Source organism: Dipodomys ordii, unplaced genomic scaffold, assembly GCF_000151885.1.
Source record: "Dipodomys ordii isolate 6190 unplaced genomic scaffold, Dord_2.0 Scaffold39, whole genome shotgun sequence".
NCBI classification, from domain to species: domain Eukaryota; kingdom Metazoa; phylum Chordata; class Mammalia; order Rodentia; family Heteromyidae; genus Dipodomys; species Dipodomys ordii.
This window is the reverse complement of record NW_012267255.1, coordinates 6,848,515-6,862,847: the sequence shown is the minus strand read 5'-3', so window position 1 is coordinate 6,862,847 and position 14,333 is coordinate 6,848,515. Positions and strand designations below refer to the sequence as shown.

Sequence of the window (14,333 nt, the reverse complement as noted above, 5' to 3'; positions counted from 1 at the left end):
ATCAGCAAAATGGCAAAAGTGTTTCAAGAACGAATCAATCCTGTTTTATCTTACTAAGGAGCTGAAGCAAGAGTAGTTCTGGAAATGGACTGGCTAGGAGGTGTTTAAGACTGAGTTGAGCAAGCTCAAGAAGAGAAAGTAGAACTAGACCATGTTTGTGGTAAAGAAAAGCAGAGATGTTAGGTAACAACTGGAGCAGCAGCACTTCAGTGAAGTTCACAGCATTTTGTATGTACATGGCACCTTTCCACCTCTATTTACTGCTACCACCTAAATTTAGACACCCATCACATCTTGCCTGGTTTAATTACAACAGGCTCCTACTTCACCAGTCTCAACTCAGGCTTTCTTTTCCCTGCCCTCAATCCATACTGCATGGGTTGTCCTATCTTTATAATCTTACCATCATGTCTCTCCTTTGCTCTAGAACTTGCCAGTGTTTCCTACCATTGCCACTTCCCTGTTTACCTCCTCAGTGGGGAAAGAGGACTTTCCATGCCATCACAAGGACTCTGTATGGACATGTGTTAGTAAGTAATAGAGAGTCAGATGAGAAATCTAGCCATGGAAATAAGACAATCAAACCTGGGTCTAAAAGTGGTCAGTTGAAAACTGGGCACTGGTGGCTAAGATCTGTAATCCTAGCAGCTCAGGAGGCTGAAATCTGAGTATTGAAGTTTAAAGACAGTCCAGGCAGTAAAGTCTGTGAGATTCTTATCTCCAATAAACTACTTAAAAAAGAAATCCAGAAGTATAAGCTGGGTGCCGGTGGCTTACGCCTGCAATCCTAGCTACTCAGGAGGCTGAGATCTGAGGGTCACAGTTCAAAGCCAGCCCAGGCAGGAACATCCATGAGCCTCTTTAATCTAATTAACCACCAGAAAACCAGAAGTAGCACTGTGGCTCGAGTGACACAGTGCTAGCCTTGACCTGAAGAGTGCAGGGACAGTGCCCAGGCCCAGAGTTCAAGACCCACAACTGGACAAAAAAGCCAGAAGTGGAGCTGTGGCTCAAGTGGTACAGTGCTATTCTTGGGCATTGAAGGTTAGGGACAGTGCCCATGTCCTGAGGTAAAGCCCCAGGACCAGGACCAAAAAAAAAAAGGTGGCAGGTTGGTTAGGAAGTGGTGGTATTATTCCAGGTGAGAGATTACCAGACGCCATTTTTCCCTATTCATATTCTTTGTATAAATTTTTTTTACAATTAAAAATCATAATGAATAAGATCATATCTTCCTAAATTCCTTTATGGATGTCATTGTCAATGAATTAGTTTTCTATTTTTTATTTTGTGCTGTAACTGGGGCTTTAATTCAGGTCTTGGTCTCTTGCTCATCTTTTTGGCTCATAGCAGGTGCATGACCACTTGATCTATGCCTCATTTCTGGCTTTCTGCTGGTTAACTGAAGATAAAGAATATTGTAGATTTGTTTGCTAGACTGGCTTCAAATCCCTTTTTACTGAGCAGTAGGATTATAAGTTTAAGCCATAAGAACTAAGCTCCATTTTTCTTTCTTTCCTGCCCGAGCTGGCTTCAAACCGTGATCCTCAGATCTCAGCCAGTTGAGTAGCTAGGATTGTACAGATTTGCGCCAACAGTTTTTGACTTCCACCTTAATTTATTATAAACATCCCTCAAAATTATCATGGAGGTTGCTAGATTTTGATGGCATTGTCTGCAAAATGCATACACCATTCATACTCACCATTTTGTCTGAGTACTCATGTCCTTGACTTGGGGGATTACTTGCATGGCAACATCTTTCTCAAGTTGTTTCAGGGTAAAATTTTTATCTGGGTAGGCTGTGCATTCAATGTAGGCATCTTTGACACTGGAAGCATTCTGGTCACTGAACGTAACTGGTGCACCAAATTCACTTCGCTTTCGAGAAATCATATATGTAATCTGCAAACACATGTCAACGTATTACACAGGTAAAGGAACCTCATGATGTCACTGGGAAGAAGGTGGATATATGGTAGACAATGTGTATATTAGATACCCAGATCCTTTCGGATCCTGTTCTATGTTCTGTGGGCCACTTGAGCTCTGTGTGCTTTCTGTTCCCACAGGCTACACCTGCCACTTCTCTTTGAAGAATGCTCCTGAGACTAGTTGTCTATGGGTACTATGGAAAGGTAGAGGAAGGGACTGGAAGCTTACATCTTGACTGCTGGTGGGCTGATAGGAAGCATATAGGCCTATATTTTTGGACAACTCTGAGGCATAGTTAATACTCCACAGTTTCTCCGTGAGTTCAAATTGAAGCCTTTTTCTCTAGAGGGTTTACCCAAGTGCTGTCATAATCAAGTACCAACACGTAGGAATTTATTCTTAGTTGTGTAGGTAAGGAGTCTAGAGTCAAGGTACAGGAGCATTGGTTCCTGTTAGAGCTGGAGGCAGAATCTGTCCCTGTTTCTCTCCTAGCTTCCAGTGTCAACCAGCAATTCTTGGTGTTCCGTGTAGTGAGGCTACACCCTACAGTCTCACCCTCCTTTTTCACATGATATTCTCGTCATGTCTCTATGGCCACTGAAGCGCATCTTCATATAAAGACACTAGTGTAATTGGATTAGGGGCCTAACTTGTTCCTTATCTCTAATTAATTATATAAGCAATGACCCTATTTCCAAATAGCCTCACATTCTAAGGTACTAGGGTTATGACTTCAACATCTTTCTTCTTTTTTGGAGGGGGAAAGCAATTAAATACATATTCCCATTTAAGAAAAATGACTATTATTCTAAAAACAAGCAAAAAGGCCATCCACCCACATCTTAGGCAGCAAATTTTATAGCTTCCTTGGGAATAAAGCTCTAGTGGTTTAATAACTAGAGGGTTCTCACCTGCCTTCCAGAGTCCTTAACTGACTCTTCTTCAATTTCTTTTTCACTGCCCAAAGAAATCCATGGTTTAGAGATAGGGGGTTGGTAAACATATAGATCTTCAGGGGAAAGTTCTTTATATTCATCCAGTTCTTCTGATGCATCTGGAGGCTACAGTAAAATAAATGGCATCCTTAAATATATGCCTAAATTTAAGTATATAACCACATGTATACATCTCCCAATAAATTTTACTTCTTATAAGTTCATGAAATAGTTCCTACTTGTCTTGTTGGTTTATGCTTTTGAATTATGGAAAGTAATAAAAAGAGATGAAATAATGAATATAAAAGGCACATCAAGAATATAGAAAGAAGAGAAAAAGAAAACAATGCATAATGAGAAAAAAGCATTGACTACATATCTTTATGCATATAGACTGCTAAATTTGATGAGAAAATACCATTTTCTTTTATTTAATTCATGGTTCTTTGATAGGTATAAATATGAATAAATATGATGTCTCTTAAATACTAGGTATAGTTTTTTAAAAAAAACTAAGATGTTCACTGCTGCTTTATTAGGAACACTGAAAAAATGAACAACTAAGTGCACACCATTAGGAAAATGGACAGGTGACAGTGTAATATAGTTATAAAACAAAATCCATTAAGCAACTATAACGAACAAACTCAATCTATGATATCTAATATATCTATAGTTATAGATCTTAGAATTTTATAATTTAAGAAAAAAATTAAAGTTGTGGAATTAATTAATTAATTATATAATTGATTTTTGTTGGTTGTGGGGCTTGCACTCTGGGCCTGGGCACTATCCCTCAGCTCTTCAGCTCAAGGCGAGTGCTCTGCCACTTGAGCCACAGTGCCACTTCCAGTTTTCTGAGTGTTTTTTTATTGGAGATAAGATTCTCACAGAGTTTCTGCCCAGGCTGGCTTTGAACTGTGATCCTCAGATCTCAGCCTCCTGAGTAGTTAGGATTACAGGTGTGAGCCACTGATGGCCAGCTTTGGAATGACTTTATAAGCGATGTAATTATTTAAATTTTAAATGAATAAAATAACATTGTGAAGCATATATGTATAAAATATAAAATCACAAACAGGAAAATTATATAAAACCATACAATAATAGTTCCTTATAGAGAAAAGTGAAGAAAATCAAATTAGGGAGGACATTAAAAATGAGTTTTTCATAACTGATTATTTTTTTCTTGGTGCTGTTCCTGGAAATTGAACTCAGTGCCTGGGCACTGTCCCTGAGCTTCTGTGCTCAAGGCTAGGGCTCTACTATTTGAAGCACAGTACCATTTGTGGCCTTTTGGTAACTGTAGATGGACTTTTCCTGCGCAGGCTGGCTTTGAACTGCAAGCCTGAGATCTCAGTCTTCTGAGTAGCTAGGGATTACAGGTGCAAAACATTGACACCAGCTTATATTTTATTTTATTTTTAAAAAATGTTTAGAAGTTCTCAGTTTTGTTGTATGTATCTGCAATCCTAGGACTTGGGAGGTTGAGGCAGATGCTCATGAGCTCAAGGACAACTTAAACTGAAAGGTTAAAGCTTGAGGCAGTGACCACCACGTGTTGCTTGTTTCTGTCTAGCAAAGCAACACGTGGTGGTAATCAAAACACTTGGTTGATTGTGTGCCTATATAAGACCTGCAAATCCTTAGCTCAGGGCTCTCCTCCTGGGCTCCGCTGTGTCGGAGTATAGGATGAGGCCCGAGCTGCAGCCCGTTTAAATAAAACAGCTGTAGAGTCTGACTCTTGGTGGTCTTCTTGTGGGGGTTCCTGCGACCTTGGCATTACAGAACCACACAGAGAAACTGTCAAAAATGTTTTAAATATGATAAATTATTCATTTTGGGTGGTGATTGTGTACATATTTGTTATACAACTCTGCACTTTTCTATGCATTTAAAATATTTTACAATAATAAAAACCAAAAGAGACTGAAACTGAAATCAAAACTGAAAGACACTGTTCATAAAGAAATGTACTCACCCCTCTGTATATCACCTTTACAATAAAAATAAGTAAAAACTGAAAACAGAAAGAAGGTTATTTTTATTATAAATAAAATTGTTTGGGTGCTGTTGGCTCACACCTATAATCCTTGCTATTCAGGAGTTTGAGATCTGAGTATTGCGGTTTGAAGCCAACCAAGGCAAGAAAGTCCATGAGATTCTTTTTTTTTTTTTGTCGGTCGTGGGGTTTGAACTCTGGGCCTGGGCGCTGTCCCTCAGCTCTCCAGCTCAAGGCGAGCGCTCTACCACTTGAGCTACAGCGCCACTTCCGGTTTTCTGGTGGTTTATTGGAGATAGGAGTCTCACGGTCTTTCCTGCCCGGGCTGGCTTTGAACCGCGATCCTCAGATCTCAGCCTCCTGAGTAGCTAGGATTACAGGCGTGAGCCACCAGCGCCAGGCTGTCCATGAGATTCTTATTTCCAATAAATTACTCAGAAAAAACTGGAAGTGGTGCTGTAGCTAAGTGGCAGAGCACTAGCCTTGAGCACAGAGTCTCAGAGACAGCACCCAAGTTCTGAGTTCAAGCTCCAGAACCAGCAAAAAACAAAAATCAAACCAAACCAAAACAAAAAACACAAATAAAGCTGAAGCCAGGTGCTGGTGGTTCACACATACAATTGAAATTGTATCCACTTGAAATAACTAAAACATAAATAGAGCTAAGGACATGGCTCAATTGATAAAACTGTATCTCCCTAGCAAGCACAAGACTCTAAAAACCAGGTTGAAAATATTCAGGTAAAATGAAAGGTTATTTCTGATTAGAAATTGTTAAGGGGGAGGAGGGTATTGAGATGAGAGCAAAATGAACAGTAATAGTGTGAACATGATAAAAGATGCATATATGCATATATGGAATTTCACAATAGAACCTCTCACTTTGTAAAGTTAATAGACAATAATAAAAAAATTGAAAACTGTTAACTATTTTAAAATTCTATGGTTTTCTTTTTTTTCTTTTGAATTTTATTGTACAGAGGGTAGCGGTAACATAAGTCAGTTAATGAGTACATTTTTTTTGAACAGTGTTACCCTCTCCTTTTGTGTTTTTCTTGCTTATTGGAGAAATATTGCTCCTTCAAATGACATGGCCATACCTCCCAAGAAATCATTTTCCTCGGTTAACCAATGAGGTTGCAAGAGAGGTGAATCTTGGTCATAAACCAGTTACCTTTTTCATTCAACCTCAAACAAAGAGCTTTACCTGAATTAGCCCATTTCATCCTCACAATGGCCCTGGAAATAGGCACTATTGGTACCACCATTCAACTTAACCCAAAGTCAGTGAGCTGGTTAGAAGAGTAAAGGAAGGCATGCCTTTTGCAGGGGAGGCGGGGAGGGAGTACTCCTGGAGAACAGAGGTGGTTCTATTTGTTGTTTCCGCACTTACTGGGTCAATGAAGGGCAAATGATTAGAATATTTGCCACTCTGTGCTTGATTTAGTTCACTGCTCACTTATTCTTAGGTGCCTGAATATGACCCAGGCCCCAGGGAGGCAGAGTTGGACAGGAATTATCATGCTATGTATAAGAATTGCCCAGAGTTATCATTTCCTTCCAACAACCAACACTTGTGAGGGCTTGGGATTTGCTTACATTTAAATAGATTTCCTTGCCCTCTTCAGTCCCAATAATATAAAAGTTAAGTCCATACTTGTAGTCCTTGTCATAAACAAGTACAATTTCATCTCCAGGATATTCCTGTGGGAATACAATTAGAAGAGAAGGTTACTGCTCAATGGTCATTCAGTTTATTCAGCTGCTACCAAAAAATTGGGTATTTCATCTGATCATAAAAGATCACTATGGTGTTAATTTATGGTTGCTAATTCCAAACTGCAAAAGCATTTGCTTTACTAAAAAGCTCTTTATAAACACAGTGGATTCAAGGAAATTCATCATGCAATTTTATTTCTAACAGGAAGAGGGAAACTACTTTTTATTTGGTGGTGTGCTCTGTGCTATGTTTGGAGACAAATAAGGACCAAAGTTAGGGACTAAACAAAGCAGTACGTGAAAATTAGGTAGGTCCTTGTTTTAGTGGAAAGTGGACAAGGATGAGATTTTCTGAGCGTAGGGTAAGGCTAGTCAGTGTTGAAACTTTGCTTTAAACAGAAAATCATCAAATAGGATTCTAGAGAGGGCTAGGCTATTTGCTTTAAGTATGAGGAATGCTAGCTTGGAATAAACAGCAGCAACAACAACAAAACACAACTTTGCAACCTGAGTAGTACATTCCAGGACCTTCTTGAGCAAAACTATAAAGAGAACGTATTGTACTGACCCTGATAATTTTTTTGACTGGGTAAAAATCTGATACGGCTGCTCTGTTGCGCAAGTCCTCCAGAATAGTTTCCTTTTTGATAAGCTTATAGGGTTCCTCATCTGTGACATCTTCATCTATTCGGCAGTTGAATATTTCCTGGGTCTTGGTAGTTAATACTAGTGGATAAATTTCTGGGTGGCCTAAGAAAGACAAAGCAGCACTTGGACATTAAATATAAGCACTTAAATATTAACACTAGGAAATAACAATTGCTGCCTTATGATAGTTCTCTTGGTTTTAAACCAAGAGACCAAATACTTTAAATTTATTTTTCTTATATTTGAAGCAAATATAACTACTACAACAGAAAAACCTTGAACAGAATGAAAAAGGAGAAGAACCACAATTGCCCACAATGCCCTTTCAAAGAGAACTTACATTAGTATTTATTTTCTTTTAGCCACTCCATGTACATGTTATAAGAAATTCTAAATCTTGCATTTAGGATTTACTGTTATATCCCAAATACTTCATTATGATCTTAACAGACTTACCAGAATATCATTATACATTAATCTATATGATATGTGTGTGTGTGTGTGTGTGTGTGTGTGTATGTATGTATGTGTGTGTTTTGTGTGTATGCATGCTAGTACTACGGCTTGATCAAAGGGACTGGGTATTGTCCCTGAGCTTACTGACTCAAGGCTGGCACTCTATTTACAGTTTCTTTCTCCCTCTTTCCCCAGTCCTGGGGCTTGAACTCAGAGCCTGGGCACTGTCCTTGAGCCTCTTTGTGCTCAAGTCTAGAAACTCTACCACTTGAGCCACAGTACCACTTCTGGCTTTTTTCTTTGTAAGAGTCTCATGGACTTTTCTGCTTGGGCTGGCTTTGAATTGTGATCCTTAGATCTCAGCCTCCCAAGTAGCTAGGATTACAGGCATGAACCACTAGTGCCCAGCTTATTGCTAGCCTTTTAATGGTTAATTCGAGATAAGAGTCTCATGGACTTTCCTGCTCAGACTGGTTTCCAGCCATGATCTTCATATCTCAGCCTCCTGAGTAACAGAGGCTTACAAGTGTGAGCCATCAGCACCTTGCTTAATAATAAGTAATATATCATCATATGATCAAGTTATAATGGGATTAATAAACCTCATTATTAGTTTAACTGTAGCGTAATTTTAAACCATTCTTACGTTGGCACTCATTCTAATTTAAAAATTATTTCTGGGGCTGGGAAGGTGGCTCAATGGTAGAGTGCTTGCCTCGTGTGCATGAGGCCCTGGGTTCGAGTCCTCAGTACCACATAAGCAGAAAAAGCCGGAAGTGCTGACAGGCTAGAGTAATGAAGCTGTGGTGATTTGAAATGAGATGGGTTTGTTGGAACCTGGAACAGAGAGGGATGTTAGTTGCTCCAAGAGAGTGAGAGATTGAATCAAAATGGGCATGGCTTCAGGCCCTCCTGATGCTATCCTAGGTCAGGAGTATCTGTCAGATATGTCACATATCTGCTAGATATGTGTGCAAATAAACCTTTATCTCTATTGATTATCGCTAGTATTTGTTATAATGACAGATAGGTAACCAACACAACTGCACTTTCACTTCAGAATTATCAATATTATGAAAGAAGAAAATTTCCTGGGGTGGGATTGGAGTCTATCTCTCAATGACAGGAAAGGAGTTCCACAAAGACCAGAGAGCTGAGATTTGAATAAAGATCAGAGATCTATTTCCTTATACCATATGAACAGAAGACAAAATTCTAGCCCAGCACCTGTAGCTCATGCCTGTAACCTTAACTACTCAAGAGGCTGATATCTGGGGATTATGATTCAAAGCCAGCCCGGGCAGGAAAGTCCACGAGACACTTATTTCCAGTTAATCACAAAAAACTGGAAATAGTGCTATGGTTAATGTGGCAGAGTATTAGCTTTGAGGAAAAAACTCTAAGGAACAGCTTCCAGACCTGAGTTCAAGCCCCAAGACCAATACAAAGAGACAGACAGGCAGACAGACAGACAGACAGACAGACAGACAGACACACACACACACACACACACACACACACACACACACACTAAAATCTTCATGTAAGTGAACTGGAAGAAAGATTTTCTCCCCATTCCTAAGAAATGACTTGTTGGAATAAGATTGTTTAGCGTTTAAAAGAAAGAACAGCATTGCTTTGGTTGTCGATGTTCTATTTATTTTCTTGAAAATGAATCCCTTTCCATGAAAGAGTAGAATCTGAACATGAAGCACAGGCTAAATATTGCCAATGAGCCAAAGTTTGAAAAGTACTATTCTGATAAAAGTAATAACTTTCCAGTTACAAAAGACCTGTCAATAAATACAATAGTTGTTTAGGGTACTGCTTGAGTCAAGTCTGTTTCTCAGTTTGAAATTCTCTTTTCCATTCTTATTTTATATTCACTACTTAAAATTTTTCATTCCATATTCTAAATCATGTGGTATAATTTTACACCTTGTAAATTTTGATACGTATCATAGACAAAGTCTGTATATTTCTACTTACCCATGCTCTCCATATTTATTGGTTCCTCTTCTTCCGCAACTAGAATGTAATAAAATGATATCAAATTTACATTTTAGAGTCAAATAATCTCAATTGACTAGTCTTTTACCAGACAATTTATAAATACAAATACACAATGAGGACTTAAGCTAGCCTTGAGTAATTAAAAAGTGAAAAATCTGAAATGTTGTCTTTCTCACAGTCATCCTTTCTGGTATATTCGTTCCGGCATTCATTACTTGGCATTTGATACTGTAATCAGGCAAGTAAACAAGTGAATTCCCACATATTTAATTTTGAATGGGCTGGACCTTATGACAGCAAAACTATTATGTCCAAGAAATAAATCCAAGCTTCATTTTCAATGAAAATAATCATACCAAGAAATCCTTTTTTGCCATGAGCTCCCTTTTTTGCTTCACGTTTGACCTTTTTTGGTGATTTTGGTTGCTTTGATGGTTTTGGTGATGGTTTTGGACCCATGGTTCTGACGTAGGCTGCAGAAAGAAATATCATTGATTAGTAAATCCTAGTTTGCATTTGCAAATAGGTCAGGCATTATCATTTATTGAACATAGCAATATGTTTCTAGATTTTGCCCTGGATTAAATCGACATGTGATTTTAGTACAAATGAGGGTTTTGTGACCAAAAGTTTATGGCAACAACTGATAAAATCTTGTTCCAGTGGAACCATTCAGCTGCAGCACAAGATAGTAACCTGCCAGAACTTCAAAGTTTCCGTACAGGCCCTATTATGGAAGTGCGGCAGAGAAGCTGCTCTCCCGACCCGCGCCAGAGTGGCCTTATGCAGTTCTCCCCAACAGGTGCTCCAACAACATGCGTATATGTACATAGTTTTAAATAGACATAATAATAATTTAGACCCTAAATTCTGTTTTAACATGTGAGCATGTAGTCGCTAAATTGTCAGATGAAGCTCCGATAGAGTTGCTTTATTTTGGCAGGATGTAACATTGGCCATGTCACCACCATAACAGTGTGACCATGACAGCAAATCTTTATTTTGTCACAATATTTACCTCTGTCCCATTCCATCAAGAGAGTAAAAATACAATTTGAGAAATCAAGGCAGCAAGGTTTAAAAAGAGTTGTGTGTGTGTGTGTGTGTGTGTGTGTGTGTGTGTGTATGTGCAAGAGATAGGTATGGGCTTGAACCCAGGTCCTGGGAATTTTCCTTTTTCATTCAAGACTGGCACTCTACCACTTGAGCCACAGCTACACTTAGGGCTTTTTGGTGGTTAATTGGAGGTAAGTGTTTCAGGAACCTTTCTGCCCCAGCTGGCTTTAAACTGTTATCCTTAGATCTCAATCTCCTGAGTAGCTACGATTACAGGCCCAATCCACTGGCAGTAGGCCAGTGGGTTTTTTGTTTGTTTGTTTGTTTTTGTTTTTTAACCAGTGAGTGACTTTACCTTCTCAGTCCCAGAAAGGGGTTTCGTGGGGTTAATAATAAAGTCTATTCCACAAGATGATCATGAAGTCTTAATAAGATTAATAAATATTTAAAAAAATTTAAGCTGAGATTGATTACATACATTTCACAAAATGCACAGTATTGTGGGATAGTGATACTTAGTGAAAGTCACACACACTTTTTAACCTTCACGAGGTGCATTGTCATTATCGTGGCCTATAAGGCTTATGGCCTTTACAAACTTTGACATTACAATTATTTCTTCCAAATCCGGTGAATGTACATTTCTTTCCTTTTGCTTAGTGTTAGCTGTTCTTCCTTTCCCTCTCATTCCTCCTTCCCATCGCTGCCCTTGAGTTGCTTAGTTCACTTTCATCAATGTCCAATGTGGCTGATGGACCCCTCTGCTGTATTTTTTCCTGTTTCCCTCTGATTCTGTGCCATTTTCCTATTTTCCCTCATGTACACATGTATATAACATATATGAGGTCAAGGACATAGGTCATCTAGAAATGATATGAAACATTAAGAAGAGATCCTTTTTTTGAGTTCTGTTTACTTTGTCATATCTCCTTGAATTTAGAGTTTAACATGCACATATCAGAGAGACCATGTGCTCTTTGTTGCTCTGATCTTGGCTTACCTCACTCAACATGATTTGTTCTAGTTCCATCCATTTCCTTTCCCCATGAATGCCATTATTTTGTCCTTTCTAATGGCTCTGTAGTATTCTATTGTATATTAGTACCACAATTTTTGGATCCATTCATCTGTAGTGGGGCATCTGGTTGTTTCCATATTTTGGCGATTGTGAACAGTGCAGCGATGAACACAGAGGTGCATATGTCTTTATATCCTGGCTCCTGTTGCTCAGGGTAGATGTCTAGGAGTGGCATGGCTGGGTCACAGGGAAGGTTTATGTTTAGCTTTCTGAGGATGGACTGCTTTCCAGAGTGGTTGTACTAGTGTACATTCTCATCAGTAGTGCAATAGGGTTCCTCTTTCTCCGCATCCCCGCCAATATTTGTCGTTGGCTGAGTTTAGGATGTGGGACATTCTGACTGGGGTAAGGTGGTATCTCAGTGTTTTTTCTTTCTTTCTTTTCTTTTTTTTTTTCTTTTTTGCTGGTTGTGGGGCTTGAACTCTGGACCTGGGTTCCGTCCCTGAACTCTAGCTCAAGGCGAGTGCTCTACCACTTAAGCCACAGCGCCACTTCCAGTTTTCTGGTGGTTAATTGGTGGTAAGAGTCTCATGGATTTTCCTGCCTGGGCTGGCTTTGAGCCGTGATCCTCAGATCTCAGTAGATAGGATTACAGGCATGAGCCACTGGTGCCCAGCTATCAGTTTTTATTTATATTTTCTTTACGGCCAGGGATGATGAACATTTCCTCTTGTGTTCTTTGCTATTTTTATCTTTTCTTCTGAGAAGCCTCTCTTTAGTCCCCTTGTCCATTTAATGATTGTTTTATTAGACTTGGGAGGAATTATTTTCTTGAGTTCCCTGTATATACTGGATATTAGGCCTTTGTCTGATATATTGATGGTAAATATCTTTTCTCAATTGGTTGGCTGTCTGTCTAGTTTGGAAGCTATGTCTTTAGCTGTGCAGAAACTTTTTATTTTAAGGTAGTCCCATTGGTCAAGTCTCTCTCCAATTTGTTATGACCCTGGGTCTCTGTTTAGGAAGTTCCTGCCTGAGCCTCTTAAGTTGTCATGTCTCTCCTACTCTGTCCTGCAGTAGTTTTAGAGTTTCGGGTTTGATGTTGAGGTCTTTAATTCATTTCAAGTTGATGTTAGTGCATGGAGACAGGCTGGGGTCCACTTTTAGTTTTCTGAATGTGGCTGCCCAGTTTTCCCAGGACCAATAGTTGAAGAGGCTGTGTTTCTTCCATTGTATGTCTTTCGTTCCATTGTCAAATATCAGCTGACTATAAGTATGTGATTTTCTTTCTGGATCTTCTAATCTATTCCACTGGTCTTTGGGTCTATTTTTATGCCAAGTGCAAGCTGTTTTTGTTATTATGGCTCTATAGAAGAGCTTGAAATCTGGTATCATCATCCCTCCTGCATTGTTTCTTTTGCCTAGAATTTCTTTGGCTATTTTAGGTCTTTTGTTGTTCCATAAAAATGTTTGGATTGTTTTCTGTATTTCAATAAAGAACGTCATTGGGATTTTGATGAGAATTTGTATATCATTTTTATATATAAATTTGTATCTCATTTTGTAAGGCCATTTTTACAATATTGATTCTGCCTATCCAAGAACATGGAAGGTCTTTCTATTTCCTGGTGTCCTCTGATCTCTTTCTTTAGGCTTTTATAGTTTTCACTAAATAGTTCCTTTACATCTTTGGTTAGGTTAATCCCTAGATATTTTATTCTTTTGAGGTTATTGTGAATGGGGTTGGTTCCCTGATTTCCCTTTCTGCCTGTACATTGTTGGTATTCAGAAAGGCAACTGATTTTTGTGGGTTAATTTTGTATCCCACTACTTTGCTGAAGTTGTATATAAGTTCTAGGAGTTTGGGAATGGAGTTTTGGGGGTAATTTAAGTATAATATCATGTCATCTGCAAATAGGGGTAGTTTAATTTCTTCCTACCCTATGTGTATTCCTTTAATGTCCTTTTTTGCCTTATTGGTCTGGCTAAGGATTCCAGAATTATATTGAAGAGGAGTGGAGAGAATGGGCATCCTTGTCTTATTCCTGATTTTAGAATTGGTTGTAGTTTTTCACCATTTAGTATAATATTGGCTATTAGTCTGTCATATATGGCTTTTATTGTTTTAAAGAATGTTCCTTCCAGAGCTTTTAACATGAATGGGTGTTGTATTTTATCAAAAGCCTTTTCTGCATCAATGGAAATAATCATGTGATTCTTGACCTTGGATCTCTTGATGTATTATATTAATTGATTTGTGTATATTAAACCAGCCCTGTATCTCTGGGATGAAGCCTACTTGATCATAATATATGATTAATGAGACTAATAAACATTTTATTAACATCAGTTCTGACATCTCATGCTGATGTCTCTCATTTTAATAAAATCAACCCAAACGGAATACTATTTCATAGGCTATGGTCAGACCATCTAGAGTTTTAGTTTTTCCTGAGTCCCTTGATTGCAGAATCTTGACTAAAAAGTACGTGGAGGTCTGTGTGTTCGCCTAGAAATATTTTCCTCTTCAGATTTTTAAACTTTTTTTTTT

The 14,333-nt window shown here is 38.6% G+C and overlaps 1 protein-coding gene across 1 annotated transcript in view; it reads right to left on the bottom strand.

The window, feature by feature from the left end:
• Wdr63 (WD repeat domain 63) overlaps window positions 1-10,082 on the bottom strand; it is a 47,848-nt gene extending 37,766 nt beyond the window's left edge. Inside the window, exons 1-6 of the mRNA XM_013018265.1 lie at window positions 10,065-10,082; window positions 9,685-9,723; window positions 7,160-7,341; window positions 6,472-6,576; window positions 2,847-2,996; window positions 1,706-1,905 (exon numbers count right to left, since the gene is read on the bottom strand). Coding sequence (XP_012873719.1) covers window positions 1,706-1,905; window positions 2,847-2,996; window positions 6,472-6,576; window positions 7,160-7,341; window positions 9,685-9,697 — 650 coding nt within the window. The 5' untranslated portion in view covers window positions 9,698-9,723; window positions 10,065-10,082. The remainder of the gene's footprint in view (window positions 1-1,705; window positions 1,906-2,846; window positions 2,997-6,471; window positions 6,577-7,159; window positions 7,342-9,684; window positions 9,724-10,064) is intronic.
• Between the last annotated feature and the right edge of the window lie 4,251 nt (window positions 10,083-14,333).